At 35.5% G+C, this 17,022-nt stretch overlaps 3 protein-coding genes and 1 non-coding gene across 4 annotated transcripts; 3 read left to right on the plus strand and 1 right to left on the minus strand.

Moving 5' to 3' along the window:
• Positions 1-83: 83 nt before the first annotated feature.
• Positions 84-431, minus strand: LOC103314114 (uncharacterized). Its single transcript, XR_010333049.1, has 2 exons — positions 290-431; positions 84-240 (listed from the first exon to the last, which is right to left on the minus strand). It is a non-coding gene; the product is annotated as an uncharacterized LOC103314114 (transcript).
• A 2,860-nt stretch (positions 432-3,291) lies between these two features.
• On the plus strand, positions 3,292-8,548 carry LOC657931 (facilitated trehalose transporter Tret1-2 homolog). Its single transcript, XM_008202187.3, has 2 exons — positions 3,292-3,570; positions 7,031-8,548. Exons 1-2 carry the CDS (start codon positions 3,405-3,407, stop codon positions 8,374-8,376), a joined length of 1,512 nt encoding a protein of 503 aa, XP_008200409.1. The 5' UTR covers positions 3,292-3,404; the 3' UTR covers positions 8,377-8,548.
• Positions 8,549-9,620: 1,072 nt separating this feature from the next.
• On the plus strand, positions 9,621-11,242 carry LOC657849 (facilitated trehalose transporter Tret1). The gene is made up of 2 exons (XM_964284.5): positions 9,621-9,787; positions 9,834-11,242. Exons 1-2 carry the CDS (start codon positions 9,754-9,756, stop codon positions 11,150-11,152), a joined length of 1,353 nt encoding a protein of 450 aa, XP_969377.1. The 5' UTR covers positions 9,621-9,753; the 3' UTR covers positions 11,153-11,242.
• Positions 11,243-14,250: 3,008 nt separating this feature from the next.
• Positions 14,251-16,070, plus strand: LOC657769 (facilitated trehalose transporter Tret1). The gene is made up of 2 exons (XM_015984740.2): positions 14,251-14,614; positions 14,661-16,070. The coding sequence occupies exons 1-2, from the start codon at positions 14,581-14,583 to the stop codon at positions 15,977-15,979; spliced, it is 1,353 nt and encodes a 450-aa protein (XP_015840226.2). The 5' UTR covers positions 14,251-14,580; the 3' UTR covers positions 15,980-16,070.
• Positions 16,071-17,022: the final 952 nt, after the last annotated feature.

Below are 17,022 nucleotides of genomic sequence, written 5' to 3' on the forward strand. Positions count from 1 at the left end.
GAATGAACTACAGTTCAATAAACGAGAAAAAAAACTCACGAGAATCGTTACTTCGAAATCCGGTAATTTTTATTTATTAAAACTTAAAAAAATGCGTATTTATTAATAAACTAAAAATGACATATTATTTGGTTTTCTCTTCTTCCAGTGTTATAACTTCTTCGTCAATAAAATCAGGTTCGCTAAATACCCAAGACGGTGTCGAAAATCTTCTGTTCCTGTTGTTGGTTCTTTTCGCCTCTAAATTACAAAATAGTTTAAGGTCCATCGACTTTATGGTAGTACTTACCAACATGCTGCCCTTTTTTCCTTCTTTTTTTACAATAATAATACAATCCAACAGGAATCCCAGTTGCGGGGACAAGTAAAAATAAATAAAATAAATAATTCCAATTGAATCCTTTAAATATTGGAGAATGATCGTCAGTATCTTCTTCAAATGGAGTTGTTTTCGAAATGGTAGCAGGAGCAGGTGGTTCTGTGGTTGAAGTTGATGTTGAGGAAGATGATGAGGACGTTGAAGTTGACGAAGATGTTGAGGAAGTTAAAGGTTTATAGGATGTTGTGTTAACAGGAATTGATATGTTTTCAAGTTTTGTCAAATTCTGTTCCTGAGTTTTGCTATCAATATTTACTGGTGTTTTATTATCATTTTTATGTACTTTCTCCAAGTTGTCATCAACACCATTATCTTCTGTGACGTTTTTGTCATTCTGTACTTTAGTTGTATTTTCTGCTATAAAATAATACCCATCTTCAACAACGGTTGTTTCTGTATTTGGTGCTTCTACGATGTCTTCGGAGTAGCCACTAAAATTATTTATATCTGTAGTAATCCCATCAAGGCCATCATATGATTCATCAAGTGCAGTTTGGCCACGCTTTGTTGGTTCACACTGTATATGCAGAAATAATACCACAAAAATACGCAGCCACATCCACATTTCACTTTTGTATTTAAATACAGTTTTTATTTCATGGGGGGCTACTTGTAATCACATTACACCCATGCTACACGGTGTATGTTCTTATCCTTATCACGGGTATTCCTATTTACGCACGGTGATAAGAGCGCAGCCATAAGTATTTGAGCGAAAAATGATTTATTGTGATGTGAATCACAAATTAGAGCTGTCGTGTTTCCCCACAATCTTATTCGTTTCGAAATACCCATCAGAAATACATATATAATAATAATACTCATAAATAATAAATAATAACAATAAATTCAAGATTCGGTCAGTGAACATCACTTTATTCTTTTTTTATTAGGATGACGAAAGCGTCAAAAAATTAGCAAAAAAATTAAAATGACCTAAGGATCTCTAAAAATCTGACTAAAATCACTAAGTGAATGAAGTGAGCAGTGTAGGTAACTAATTATTTACTCACTTAAAAAGTAATTGAATTGGGTACTTACTCTGTAATTGAAACTGTACTAATTAAATTAAGTACGTCTTTATCAACCTGTAAAAAATTCAAAGTAATCAGTTTAAAGTGGAGTCCTGAACTCGACTATCACCGAGCAACTCCTATTTAATTTCTATTTAAAAACTGTAAAGCAAAATAAGAGGTCCTTATGTTTTAAAAAACAACCCGAAAAACGTCCTTTAAAACATTTCAGAAAACTTTTTAATTATGTAAATCTCAGCCTTTTTGTCGTCAAGACATCTAAACCTAGAGTTACCAATTCCCACTGCGTTATTAATTTTTTCTTAACAAAGTAATACAAAAAATGTATTCGATTTTCTGTTACACAGATCCTTGAGTCATTGACAATGACACAAATTGTCGCTTTGCAAATATAGTATTACATTGAATCCATCTCTAATTAATTTATTTATATTCAGACAACGAACTCTATTAGTGATAACTTCAAATCATCCGACAATCGTCATCGTCCACGAGGTTGCCATATAAAATACCTAGATTTGTATTGTACTTTCTTTTTCAATTGAAAAACAATGATATCCCATTAGCAACAAATAATCTTCAATTTCTACAGTGTCACACAGTCAATAGACGTACAAATGATTCAATTAAAGATAAATCAGGTTAAACGGTTATCTTGTTACCTAGATATTAAATAATGTTTAAAGAGTTGTTGGAACACAATACCTTTTGAATTTCCGATCCTTGGGAAAGGTTTATAAGCACATACATCACAAGAAATTCCACGTAACGTTGGGTAACTGCATATACCAAGAATACATTGAAATAAAAATTGCTCCCAGTCTTTATTTGTCATACAGGATGATTTTTTTAATCCAGAGCAAAGAAAAAATTCGAAAATTTTAAGACAGATCAATTTTTATTGGCCTACTTTCGAAATATGTTACATATACCACTTAGTATTTTTTTATATTATTATTATTTTATTTATTTATTTTTAATAAAATTATGGGGACCCAGTTTTTAGCACAAGTTTAATTCAATCACACTTACTATTTATTTATTATTTGTATTGTACTGTATTTTTTAATACAACAATTTCTCCTTCTTTTAAAAACGTTAATAGGACTGAATACAAAAAACATTACGCAGTAATTCTCTTTAAATTTAGAATTATATGTGACTCTTTAATTAGTAAAAAACCACAAACATTATTCAAGGAGATAAAAAATTATATATTTTGACTGTGAGTGAATCAAAGATGTTTTTAGTAGTCATAGTGAGTAGTATTGTTGACAGTTTCTATTTATTAAATAAAAGTTTTAAACGTGTAATTACTCACAGAATCAAAATATCTTTTCAATGTGGGCAAAATAATTTCTTTGCGGAAGGTGACGGAAATTCCCAATTTCCAGTATCCAGCTTTCGATATTTAGGCAAACTGTAATAAATCACCTCGTAACGTGGGTTTGACTTCACGTTTTCCTTCTTTTCCTAAGTAACCCATGGATACCCACTACACTTGCATAATCCTTAAATTAGTAGAGGTTGTATTCAAATTAAAATAATTAATTAATTGCTCGACGGTACATCCCCATGTGGCATAGGTTTGGTCGAACCGGAAGTAACAAATTTTATCGCAAATTATTTTAAAAGCGACAAAACGCATAGCGAATCTAACAACCGACATTAATTGCACAAATGTAAATCAAAATAAATTTTGACAGCGATATTATTATTAATTTACTACTACAGCAAAAAGTACATAAGGTGGAGATAACACATTTGAAGTATCAAAATACAAAATTGCTTCCAAAACGCGATAAGTTGGCAAAAACGCCCAAAAAATCCCAAAGAAAAAGAGAAAGAAAGAAAGAATCTCGAGTGGTGATTAGACTTATCTTCCATTTATTAACCCTTTATCGATAATCGTCGAAATCACATCCATTCAAGTAATCCTCGAAGTGACATCCTCGAAAGACAAATCCTTGTGCCTAGTTTCCGCGCTCAAAATGACCACTAAGGAAGAATATGAGTACACACCAGTGGCGGGGACGGAAGAATCCGAAACAACATTCAATGTTACAAATGGCGAAGTCACCATTCAGTCGAACAAAATGACCAGTGAGAGTGCCGAACCCACAAACCGAAAATTTTTGTACGTTGCGGCATGTGTCGGTGAGAATTTTTTTTTATTTCAACTATTTTTTTTATCTCAATTTTGAACCAAATCATTGACCACCGATTTGCGCGTGATTATTAAAATAATAGTTTGCCGAAATATTATTTTATGTGGACAACAGATTTGTTTAAAATTACAAGTCACAAGCGAACCTTTGTGATTTGGACTAGAATTATCTCGGAAAACTAACATAAATTAAAGTAATCTATAAGTGACCATAAACCAACAGTAAAAAAGATTTACTATCACTTATGCTAACCATAAGACGCGATTATAATAATTATCACTGATTTAACTTTAAAAACATTAAAAACCTCTACACAATTTTTACTCAAAATACGCTAACGTGTGGTATATTTTTAAATGTAATTATCGGGTGTATAAAAAGCCATTTTTCGCCAATCTAAGTTATGTTAACAATTTGTTTAATATATTTATTTAGTCAGCAGAACAAAAGGCAATAAATTGTAATTGCAGGCAGAACGTAATTGTAATGAATTATTTTTTTAGATAAAAATTTTTTTTCGTGTTTGATGCAGTGATTAAATCTCTCCCAAAGATTAATTTGACGGTAATGTAACAAGTAATGTTTATCAAATTGTGTAATAATAATTACAAAAACTGATAGTCAAATTGATTGATTGATAAAATTACGATGCAACTTCTGTGCCGGTGACGTTTGTTCCATTACTGCGGCATTAAGCAGTTTGTGGATTTTTATCAGCAAATCGCTTTTAAATTGACTAATCTTCTGTCGTTTCCGCCCAATTTACAAACGTCGCGCGTTTAAGACGAAACGAGCGAAAAACAATGAAAAAGCATAAAAATGATGTTCTAATTAATATACAAAGTAGCAAATAATCTTATTTAATTAATTTTGGCTTTATTACTAGTAATTTTACCCAAATGAATATACAAAAAAATTTTAGAGATAACAACTAAAAATTTAAAACTTAAAATTGAAACTAGTATTCGATTAGTATTTAAATTACTAGTAGCCCAGGTTAGTTCACCAAAATTAAATCCCACGAGGTCAAGATTCACTCACCTTGATGCATTTACGTGTTTGTCATTGTCAATGCCATTATCAATGTTATCAACGGCTAAAGTATTCGTTGTATTTTAACAAAAGCGCAAAAATAGTTTTAGATGATATACAATTTAAATTGGGACAGCCGTACGTTACGGCAATGCTAATTTGTAGGCTTGACTAGTTTATAAACCAGCTGAACAGTTCGCTATTTTAAAATAAAATGTAACTTCTACTTATTACCAGGTAAATCAGCGGCTAGATTATAAATTAAGTTAGTATAACTAAATTAGTCAGTAGTTACTTTAGCATATCCACTGGCTATGATCAGTACAACGAACACTAAATGAGAAAACAGCTGTCAGTGCTTAAAAAGTTGAAAACTACGAGAAGAATTACGATAAAATAAAATTGAATTTAATGAATTAATACTTGTGACAAAATTTTGATTGCATTGTAAACCCAAATATTAGCACTGATAATAATAAGTAAAATAAAAAATAAAGTATGTATGCCATTGACAAATTTGGCTAATCAAGCTAGCTTTTTTAAAAGTTTATTGATAACGATAAAACCTTTTGAGAGGAAAACTGAAAACTTATTAACAGATAGCTCCTAAATTGTAAATAGGAACAAATTCTGTCTTTAGGGAAGAAAATGCTGATAAACAGTAGTACCAAAAAAAGTTTTTATTCAACATATTGTAGTTATCGTTTCTGACTGATTCTATATCTACTATTACCATTATTACCGATTTTACAACAAGAGTTAAATAACAATAACATGGTTACTGAAGTATAAAAAAATAAAAAAATTATATTAATTGTTGGAGAAATTATAGATAAGTAAATAATAACACTTTTTATTACGTAAGTCACAAATGAGGACTTAAAATAAAAATAAAATAAATAAAAGAATAGTTTCCATGAAATATAACATATAAAAAAACTAGAATCTAAGAGAAAGATCAAAAGATATATACAAAGTGAGTCTGCTAAAAAATATTATTGCAGCTCAAAAACTAATAATATCACACAAAAATCGTATTTTTTTCAAAGCATAAAAATTTTTTGGCAATTTTTCTGACATTACATCTACATAATTAAAGTTAGGTACTTAATTTAAGTACAATGTGTTTTTAAATGATTTTCATCTGGTCGTCTGTGAATTTATCATGTAAAATCAAAAAATACCGCTTCATATAACTAATGATAGGCATTTAGACATTAAATATTTTCATTTCCCATTTATTAAGTCTCCAATTCGGAAATAAGCTTCGATAATAAAAGTGTTTTCTTGCACGGTGTAACAATTTTAACGAAATTAAAAAAAAGTTAAGTGAATTTCTCAACTGACAGATTTGACATTTATTGATTGAGGATTCAATTGAGCAGAGCGGCACAATTTTTTTACATGTACACCAATTTCAAAATTAGCTAGATAAGAATTATTTAAAAACACATTGCATTTAATAATGGATATTGGTTTTTATACATATAACATACAGAAAAAGTATACTGTTCACAGACTTACCTTGAATATTTAGAATTTATATTTGCCCAAATTTATGAATTTTTTGCTACATTTTTATAATTTTTGTTAAGTACTGTTTTGTAAATAAATACGAATATAATTTAATCTGTGCTTGATAAAATTTATAAAATAAAATAAATAAAATATTAAAACCATATTAAAATTAATTTTTTAATATTTTTTTTGTTGGTAACATTTTAAGCTTTCTTTTTGATATCTGAATCCTAGATTATAAACACTATTTTAAAACACGTTTCCGATAGCAACATGTTTTCACTATTTTAAAACATGCTTCCCATAGCAACGTGTTTTAAATTAAAATCACTTATGCGAAAACACTTAGAGTTCTCAGGTGTCTAAATATGCAACTCGCATACGCTCGTTTCATAAGGACAGCCCTCGTAGAGTTTGTGTTTTCGCACTCGTATCATTAATAACTATATTATTATTTATTTTATCGTCTTCTTTGTAGAATAATCCAGAAAATAATTCTTTTTCCGTTGGCGCTGTTTCTTAGGCTAGAGTGTTTAACTTAAAAATCTCAACTCTCACTTATTTATTTTGTGTTGTTGTCTTTTTTTCCCAGTTTTTATTAATTGTGCTTTCGTTGATTAATTAATGCATAAGTATAAAACATAAAAATACCCATTGCAATATTAGCCGGTACATTAATATTTTTTTAAAAGTCTGTAAACTCAGTAAATAAATTTTAAACTTTTTGCTTGTTTTTAGAAATAATATAAGAAAACCTATTATCTACGCACATCTGTCATTTCGGACCATTAAATCAGAGTTAATCATTTTATTTTAAAATAAGAATTTGTTTTTTTAAATACAATATTCCTCAATTGCAATGTTTGTATGAGTGGTTGCCTGACTCGCTCTCTTTGCAGCAAACTTGGCCGGCTTCGTGTGCGGCACGAGCTTCGGCTGGACTTCCCCCGAAATCCCCAAGATGAAAATCTCGCACGAGGCCGGCAACCCCCTCGCCCTAGCCCTCACCAAGAGCGAGGAGTCCTGGATCGGCTCCCTCCTCCCGGTTGGGGCGACCCTCGGCCCCTTCATCGCCGGCCTCACAGCCGACAAAATCGGGCGAAAAAACACCCTCCTGGCCGGAACCGTGCCCTTCATCGTCGCTTTCGCAATCGCCGCTTACGCCACCAACCCCCTTCTATTCTTCCTGATGCGGTTTCTGTGCGGTCTGGCCGTGGGAGTGGTGTTCACCGTCCTGCCGATGTACATTGGGGAGATCGCAGAGGACGAAGTCCGGGACTCGCTCGGCTCCTTCATGCAGCTTTTCATCGTCGTGGGGCTGCTTTTCTCGTACGCCCTGGGGCCCTACATGTCCATCATGGCGTTCAACATCGCGTGCGTCGTGTCACCGTGCGTGTTTTTGGTGGTTTTCTACTTGTTTATCCCGGAGAGTCCCTATTTTCTGATTCGGGAGAACAAGGATCAAGCGGCGCAAGCGCTGATGAAGCTGAGGTCGAAGTCGGAGGAGGCGATTCAGGAGGAGTTGGAGGAGATTAAGGCCAGCGTTGAGGAAACTCTAGCCAACAAAGCCTCGTTCGCTGATATTTTCAAATCGAAGGGTTTGACCAAAGCCTTGACGATCTCGGTCGGGTTAGTGTCCTTGCAGCAATTATCAGGGATCAATATTGTCCTGTTTTACGCCCAGGATATTTTCACTGACGCTGGAAGCACGATCCCTGCTGACATTTCGACGATCATTATCGGGATTGTCCAGGTTTTCGCCAGTGGGGCCACTCCGATCGTTGTGGAAAAAAAGGGCAAAAGGTACCTTCTGCTGCTCTCCGCCGTGGGCATGGCGGTGTCTCAAGGGGCCCTAGCTGTGTTCTTCCACGTCAAAAGTGGGGGCAGTGATGTTAGCGCCATTTCCTGGCTCCCTGTTACGTGTCTTGTGGTCTACATTATCACCTATTGTCTTGGCTTTGGGCCTCTGCCATGGGCCGTGATGGGCGAGCTTTTCCCCGGGAACATTAAATCAGTGGCGTCCACGGTCACAGCAGCTGGGTGCTGGTTTCTTGGTTTTATTCTGACCAAATATTTCTCGCTGGTTTCGGATTTGATTGGACAGGCGGGGTCTTTCGGGATTTTCGCCGCGTGTTGCGTGGGGGCTGGCGTTTTTGTCTACAAGTATTTGCCAGATACGTCAGGAAAGAGTCTGCAGGAGATTCAGGATATGCTGAGTGGGAAGAGTTCGTCGAGTGATGCTTGAATGTAGTGATAGTTATTTATTGTTTTATACTTTTACGTTGTTTGTAGTCTTGTCATTAATTTATTTAACGTTTCATGTTTTATTATACAGTATTATTGAACTGAAATCTACAAGTCGTACAAATGTACAAAGTAATACTTAAATAATTAATAAAGTTTTTACAATTGGATAAGTGTGTCTTATTTTCCCCCAAATTTTTTTTTAATTTTAAACTCCTATCAGGTAGGTACACCTTTACGTAAAATGGCAATAGAAGTAATAGACACAACTGAAATGAGTGTTCAAACAAAATAAACGGCAAGCAAAACGCCTTTAATTTTTTTTGTCACTTGAAAAAGCTAGATAATAGCTCAAATTAGGAAACCGCTCTTAGGACTCTTAATTTCTTAATTATTCTTGTATTAAGTGGTTTCCAAATTTCATACAGTGATTTTCACAGTTCCATAGAATAAAATTATTTATTGGAAAACTTTTTAAGCCAACAGACGATTTACAAACTGTTTTTTATTTATTACTACTGTTATTTTTGCCAAATTAGTAAGTACACTAACCAGTCAGTAAGAAAAAAATTACCAATTCTTAAAAGTAGGTATATCTCTGTAAGTCTGAGTACCTACAATAGTACCATACGAATTTGAAAATACACATTGAGGATTTTATTTCGCTGATCATCACATAATACATGTAACACTTAATATTAATCTTATCTTCAATTAAAAAAACATGTCAATGCATTATAAACCAGTTACATAATTAGGTCCATTTTCAGCAAGATAAAGAATCAAAGAATACGGAAAATTTACAATAATTGCACAAGCCTACAATTAAAAAAATATTTAAAAGCGTTTTTTCACTGATTTCTATAATTTGTAGACACTGATTTCAAAAAATAGTAGACGTACAAAAACTGAATGAAACTAAGGAAAACTTGATTAAATCAATGTAGTTTAGAAGTTTTATACTATTTTATCTTAATATCTTAAACCAAAAAAATGTTCAAGAGAGTGTATTTTTTCTAAAAATAAAAAATACAACAACGGGCAAAAACTGTTATTTATTTTTTCATGTCATCCTAGAACAAACGATGCTTAAATGTTGTTATGAACAAACAATACGTAAAAAAATTATTACGTTAATTAGGTACATACGACCTAAATAAAAATTCAATTTCAAAACAACTAGAAACAATTTTTTGACAAATTTTTACATAAAATATTTAACCATCTTTTATATCAATATCTTTTATATCAATAAGTGCGAGGGAAAACTTTAAGTGCGGTGATTTCAGTATCTCTTTATCTGCGATTGTGGTGTTGCTTTACAAAAGGGAGATGACTGGGAGTCCCTCAGTTCGTGGCAAGAGTGACACTTGACACCATGTTCGACCAGGTGTACTTCTCGGCCCTTTCGGGTGAGTCAAAATTTCCGGAATTCCAAAACTGACCGGACTCTTCCAGGCAACTTACTTTCGTTTGTGACGGGGACCGCCATCGCCTGGTCCAGTCCAACCCTTCCGAAGCTGAACGACACCGACGTGGGCAACATCCCATTCGGGCGAAGAATCGACTCTGATGAGAACTCGTGGATCGGCTCTCTGATGCCTCTGGGGGCGATTTTCGGGCCGTTCCTCTTCGGGTTCCTGGCCGATAAGCTGGGCCGGAAAGTCACCCTCATGTCCCTGGCGGTTCCCTACATTGTGTCCTTCCTGACTCTGGCTTTCGCCGAAGTTGTCAGTCTCTTCTACTTCGCCAGAGTGCTGACGGGCCTGGCGGTGGGCGGCGTCTTCACCGTCTTCCCCATGTACATCGGGGAAATCGCCGAAAACAAAAATCGGGGCACTTTGGGCTCTGTCATGAACATCTTCATCACCTCGGGACTTCTTTTCTCCTACTGCGTGGGCCCGTACGTGTCTATAATGGCCTTCAACATAATCCTAGCCGTCATCCCGTGCGTCTACCTCGTCCTGTTCTTCCTCCTGGCGCCCGAGAGCCCCCACTACCACGTCTCCCGAGACAACCACGAGGCCGCCTCCAAATCGCTCGAGAAAATCCGGGCCCCTGGCACGAAAACCGACGCCGAACTGGCCGACATCAAGCTCTCGATTGAGAAGAGCAAGGAAGGGAGCGTTGGCGACCTGTTCGCCTCCAGGGGCCTGGTCAAGGCCCTCACGATCTCGGTCCTTCTGATCGTCCTCCAGCAGCTGTCGGGCATCAACGTGGTGCTGTTTTACGCACAGCCGATTTTCCAAGCCTCTGGGAGTAGTCTGGACTCGGAAGTAGCGTCCATTATCATTGGAGTGGTGCAGTTTTTGACCAGCTTTGTCACACCCATGTTGGTGGAGCGGCTCGGAAGGAAGATCCTGCTGTACTTTTCCGCCATCGGGATGCTGATAGCTGAGGTCCCGCTAGGGCTTTACTTCTACATGTTGAACAATGGGGACGATGTGGAGGCGATCTCGTGGCTGCCTGTGGTGTCCCTCATGGTGTACATCATCACGTACAACTGCGGGTTCGGGCCGCTGCCGTGGGCCATGATGGGCGAGCTGTTCCCGGCGAGTGTCAAGTCGGTGGCGTCCTCCCTGACGGCCACGTGTGGCTGCGTCATTGGGTTCCTGATCACGAAGTTTTTCACCTCGATTGCTGATGCCATGGGCATGGGACCGCTGTTTTGGCTGTTTGCTGGGTTTTGTGGCGTTGCCTTCTTCTTTACCCTGCTTTTTGTCATTGAGACGAAAGGGAAGAACTTGCAGGAGATTCAGGATATTCTAGAGTCGTGAGCTGATTCCATTGTTGGAATTTTGTTTTTGATAATATTTATTGTACATATTTACTTATGAATAAGTTGAAAAATAAATACATTTTTTATAGTTTTGTGTTTTTATTGACCAACTAATTTGCAAATAGGTGGCAGAAAAATTCGGTGTTACGACAGGTACTATCTCTATTGATTAATGATTATCTTATGAATCTTTGTGTGGGATAAAAATTTTTGAATTCATGTCATTATTTATAAAAAAATGAAATCTGTTTGTTATCAGTGCTTGAAAAAACACTAAGAACATTTCGGTTAATGGAATTTTCCAAACGAAATACTAACAAGGCAGATTATTGTTTCTGACTTGTCAGCAAAATTTTCAATGTCTTATTTAGAGTGCGAAAGGTAATTGATAAACGTAAGTAAACATGAAAGGAGCAAGTTATTGTGTGAATTTCTTGAGCCAAATTACTAAACTACCAGTATAGGTCCAAATTTTTATTTAACGAAATTTTTAAATTGGTACAAATCAAACCAAAAAGGACGAAGTTTTGTGATTTGGACAAAGTCTGATGTAAGCGCAATATCACATAAAACAACAAGCTAAATTAGCGCTTTTATTAGCTTAAAACGTAGGTTCTTGGTATATTTCACTAAAGGATAGTTAAAAATTACAAAATTAGCTGCAAAAAAGTTCTCCAAGTTGTCTTTCTTGAACGTAAGTTAACTACAGGTGGCAATGTAACCAGTTACATGGTTAGACCCATTTTCAGCAAGATAAAGAATCAAGAAATACGGAAAATTTACCGTAAAAAAATGTTTAAAAGCGTTTTGTCACTGATTTCAAAAAATAATAGACGAATAAAAATTAAAAGAAAGTAGGGAAAAATTGATTAAATCAATGTAGTTTAAAAATTTTATAATATTTAATCTTAATAACTTAAGCCAAAAAAATGTTCAAGAGAGTTGAAACGTGTATTTTTTCTAAAAAACAAAAAATACAACAATGGGCAAAAACTGTTTATTGTTATTATTTATTTTCTCTTTATTCTATTATTATTTATTTATTATTATTTATATCCTCAAGACATCCTAAAACAAACGATGCTTTAATGTTGTTTTGAACAAACAATACGTAGAAAAATAACTACGTTAATTACATACGACCTAAATAAAAATTAAGTTTCAAAATAACTAGAAACATTTTTTACAAGTTTTTGTAGAAAATATCTAACCATCTTTTACTGTTTTAGCATCAGACTAGAGGTAACATTATTCTGACCATATTTTATAAATATTCATATTTTAACTACTTTATCTAATATTTACTATAAAGAGATGTAGAAAAATTTTTCCGAAAAAAATTACATGCGTAAAGAAAAGAGTAAAGTATTTAATAGTAAATGCTAAATTAGGTACACAGAAAACTAACAATATTGCTTGTAATTTTTTTATGAATTTTTCTAATTAAAAATTATTGAAATTTAAAATATCAAAACATAAATTTATGATTAATTGGTCCGTTTACAGAAAAACATTGCTTTTTGATTACTATTTTATTCCGAATTAAAATACATTCACAATAAACGTAAAGCTAATCTCAAATTACAACGATGCTTAAATGATGGTTTGAGCACAAAAATCTTAATAACATTGATGCCAGCTTCAGAATTACGTTTATTTAAATTTTTAATTTTTACTTAATTATTCACATCGCTTGTTCTAAAACGACATAAGCAATAATAATTTATTCTTTGACACTGTTAATTTTTACGGTTTTTTTTGTGTAAGAAAGGTTTGACAATTATTGTTTGGCAATCCTCAAAATAAAATGTTGTATTCAGCTCGTCTTCGACTAAATCGGTTTATTTATTCCACCTCGTGGATACTTATTATCACTCGTGGTTTATAAATCCACTCGTAAAATCAATTTTGATTATAAAAAATTGTAAAAAAATTCTTATAAAATTATAATGCATAAGGAAAAATAAAATATAAAGTATTTAATACACTGCATTCTCTATGATTATTAGTTTTTGAAATATATTTTTAGCAGATTCACCTTGTATGTTTTTATATATTATTAACATTTTTCGAGTTATTTATTATTGATTTCTTATTAAAAAAAGTTGTTTTCATAATAGTTACGACCAATCGATAATCCCGAGAACTTTTTGCAAAAAGTACCTAATTAATTCGGATAATAATGAAGGTTTTACTGTATTTTTACTGGACCAAATGATTTCCAAAATGTAAACAAAAAATAACTTAAAATAAATTAAAACAGTCTCGTTAGTGAAGTAAATTTTTTAATATGGACAACGCTACAGTATTTAAAATTGTGTTTTTATACTTGTAATTACATATTTAACATGAATTACTAAAAAACTCGTAGTTGTATAGTTTACTTGTAATTCTATGAATAAATCTCCAAACTGATCAATATTCACTTCTACTAAATATCAATGTTGCAAGTTTTTCAAAATTTGCTACCAGTTTATACCAGTAATCAGCACGACCCCGCCACCTTAATACTTGTAAAAACTGATTAAATACACAAGTACTTCGATAAATGTTCACGTGAAATTCACAAACTAATATTTTAGAAGAATAGCTTGTTTGAGCACCTGCACCACTTAAAGTTCAAATGTCATTGGCAACATTTTTCCAAAGATAGCGCAACATAATTTTTAATTTCTCACAATAGGCTTTACATTTTGCTCAAAATTTCTCGAAATCACGATTACACGAAGTGGCGTTTAAAAAAACCGTCTTAATATTAGATATTTCAAAGATAAGACACACAATTTTTACATTTTCCACAATAGGCTGGAAAATTTTGGGAAATCACGATTACACACGCAGTGTCCACGATCCCGCCGTCTCACTTCAGCAAATAAAATAACTCGGAGTGTAAACTCGATGCCATCAATCATAGAAACGAAAATATTTGTGTAATTTGTTAATGCGATAATCATAATTAACAATCAAAAATTTCCACTGGGAATTCGGTGGCCTTTGCCAGCAAATAAAATTTATCGGCCCAGAAATAGCCCAATTTTTGATTATTCGTCTCGCTCTAGAGGCAAATTTGTGCAAAGTCGGTGCCCGTCCCGTCCTTCACCTCTAATCTTATTGTTGATAATAATTTTCCAATGCCACAGAACGTGTTTAGCTGGCCAAAATCAGATTCGCAGCACTATCGCTCCAATCAAATCAGCGTTCCTTCGAACTATTGCCAGAGGATCCAATAACAAACGTGCCCAGTTGTAAACAAAAATCAATAACCGCGCGATCATGTTTAATAGTTTTCTTATCTATCATTAAGTGCGAGGGAAAACTTTAAGTGCGGTGATTTCAGTATCTCTTTATCTGCGATTGTGGTGTTGCTTTACAAAAGGGAGATGACTGGGAGTCCCTCAGTTCGTGGCAAGAGTGACACTTGACACCATGTTCGACCAGGTGTACTTCTCGGCCCTTTCGGGTGAGTCAAAATTTCCGGAATTCCAAAACTGACCGGACTCTTCCAGGCAACTTACTTTCGTTTGTGACGGGGACCGCCATCGCCTGGTCCAGTCCAACCCTTCCGAAGCTGAACGACACCGACGTGGGCAACATCCCATTCGGGCGAAGAATCGACTCTGATGAGAACTCGTGGATCGGCTCTCTGATGCCTCTGGGGGCGATTTTCGGGCCGTTCCTCTTCGGGTTCCTGGCCGATAAGCTGGGCCGGAAAGTCACCCTCATGTCCCTGGCGGTTCCCTACATTGTGTCCTTCCTGACGCTGGCTTTCGCCGAAGTTGTCGGTCTCTTCTACTTCGCCAGAGTGCTGACGGGCCTGGCGGTGGGCGGCGTCTTCACCGTCTTCCCCATGTACATCGGGGAAATCGCCGAAGACAAAAATCGGGGCACTTTGGGCTCTGTCATGAACATCTTCATCACCTCGGGACTTCTTTTCTCCTACTGCGTGGGCCCGTACGTGTCCATAATGGCCTTCAACATAATCCTAGCCGTCATCCCGTGCGTCTACCTCGTCCTGTTCTTCCTCATGGCGCCCGAGAGCCCCCACTACCACGTCTCCCGAGACAACCACGAGGCCGCGTCCAAATCGCTCGAGAAAATCCGGGCCCCTGGCACGAAAACCGACGCCGAACTGGCCGACATTAAGCTCTCGATTGAGAAGAGCAAGGAAGGGAGCATTGGCGACCTGTTCGCCTCCAGGGGCCTGGTCAAGGCCCTCACGATCTCGGTCCTTCTGGTCGTCCTCCAGCAGCTGTCGGGCATCAACGTGGTGCTGTTTTACGCACAGCCGATTTTCCAAGCCTCTGGGAGTAGTCTGGACTCGGAAGTGGCGTCCATTATCATTGGAGTGGTGCAGTTTTTGACCAGTTTTGTCACACCCATGTTGGTGGAGCGGCTTGGGAGGAAGATCCTGCTGTACTTTTCCGCCATCGGGATGCTGATAGCCGAGGTCCCGCTGGGGCTTTACTTCTACATGTTGAACAATGGGGACGATGTGGAGGCGATCTCGTGGCTGCCTGTGGTGTCCCTCATGGTGTACATCATCACGTACAACTGCGGGTTCGGGCCGCTGCCGTGGGCCATGATGGGCGAGCTGTTCCCGGCGAATGTCAAGTCGGTGGCGTCCTCCCTGACGGCCACGTGTTGCTGGGTCATTGGGTTCCTGATCACGAAGTTTTTCACCTCGATTGCTGATGCCATGGGCATGGGACCGCTGTTTTGGCTGTTTGCTGGGTTTTGTGGCGTTGCCTTCTTCTTTACTCTGGTTTTTGTCATTGAGACGAAAGGGAAGAACTTGCAGGAGATTCAGGATATTCTAGAATCGTGAGCTGATTCCATTGTTGGGAATTTTGTTGTTGATAATATTTATTGTACATATTTACTTATGAATAAGTTGAAAAATAAATATATTTTTTATAGTTTTGTGTTTTTATTGACCAACTAATTTGCAAGTAGGTGGCAGAAAAATTCGGTGTTACGACAGGTACTATCTCTATTGATTAGTGATTATCTTATGAATCTTTGTGTGGGATAAAAATTTTTGAAGTCATGTCATTATTTATAAAAAAATGAAATATGTTTGTTATCAGTGCTTGAAAAAACAATAAGAACATTTCGGTTAATGGAATTTTCCAAACGAAATACCAACAAGGCAGATTATTGTTTCTGACTTGTCAGCAAAATTTTCAATGTCTTGTTTAGAGTGTGAAAGGTAATTGATAAACGTAAGCAAACTTGAAAGGAGCAAGTTATTGTGTGAATTTCTTGAGCCAAATAAATTTATAACGAATCCAAAATTACTAAACTACCAGTATGGGCCCAAATTTTTATTCAACGAAATTTTTAAATTGGCACAAATCAAACCAAAAAAGACGAAGTTTTGTGATTTGGACAAAGTCTGATGTAAGCGCAATGTCACCTAAAACAACAAGCTAAATTGGCGCTTTTATTAGCTTAAAACGTAGGTTCGTGGTATATTTCACTAAAGGGTAGTTAAAAAATACAAAATTGGCTGCAAAAAAGTTCTCCAAGTTGTCGTTCTTGAACGTAAGTTAACTACAGGTGGCAAAATTTCTGTTATAATTTCTTCACTACTTAGTTCTTTAAATTTAAAAAATAACTAAAATTTTATTTATTGTTCGAATTATGAAAGTGGTGACCTCTATGTCTACTTTACTCGGAAATTTTTTTTTGTTTCATCAGCCGAGAGAGTAACAGTCAATCAAGTAATCAACACGAAACTTCAGTAAAACTGTTGATCAAATTACAAAAATTAAATAAGCTATAATTAGTAAATAACATTTTAGTTCGTATTTAATACTGCATACTTTTTTAACACCAATTTATCACAATTCGTTGTAAATTTTATTT

The sequence above is a fragment of the Tribolium castaneum genome, chromosome 2, assembly GCF_031307605.1.
Source record: "Tribolium castaneum strain GA2 chromosome 2, icTriCast1.1, whole genome shotgun sequence".
NCBI lineage: Eukaryota > Metazoa > Arthropoda > Insecta > Coleoptera > Tenebrionidae > Tribolium > Tribolium castaneum.

What these genes read in the sequence shown, in the direction of transcription:
- LOC657931 (XM_008202187.3), top strand. Translation starts at nt 3,405, where the DNA reads ATGACCACTAAGGAAGAATATGAGTACACACCAGTGGCGGGGACGGAA. An exon ending in GTACGTTGCGGCATGTGTCG is followed by an intron (nt 3,571 to 7,030) that starts GTGAGAATTTTT and finishes CTCTCTTTGCAG; the next exon opens with CAAACTTGGCCGGCTTCGTG.
- LOC657849 (XM_964284.5), top strand. Translation starts at nt 9,754, where the DNA reads ATGTTCGACCAGGTGTACTTCTCGGCCCTTTCGG. An exon ending in GTACTTCTCGGCCCTTTCGG is followed by an intron (nt 9,788 to 9,833) that starts GTGAGTCAAAAT and finishes GGACTCTTCCAG; the next exon opens with GCAACTTACTTTCGTTTGTG.
- LOC657769 (XM_015984740.2), top strand. Translation starts at nt 14,581, where the DNA reads ATGTTCGACCAGGTGTACTTCTCGGCCCTTTCGG. An exon ending in GTACTTCTCGGCCCTTTCGG is followed by an intron (nt 14,615 to 14,660) that starts GTGAGTCAAAAT and finishes GGACTCTTCCAG; the next exon opens with GCAACTTACTTTCGTTTGTG.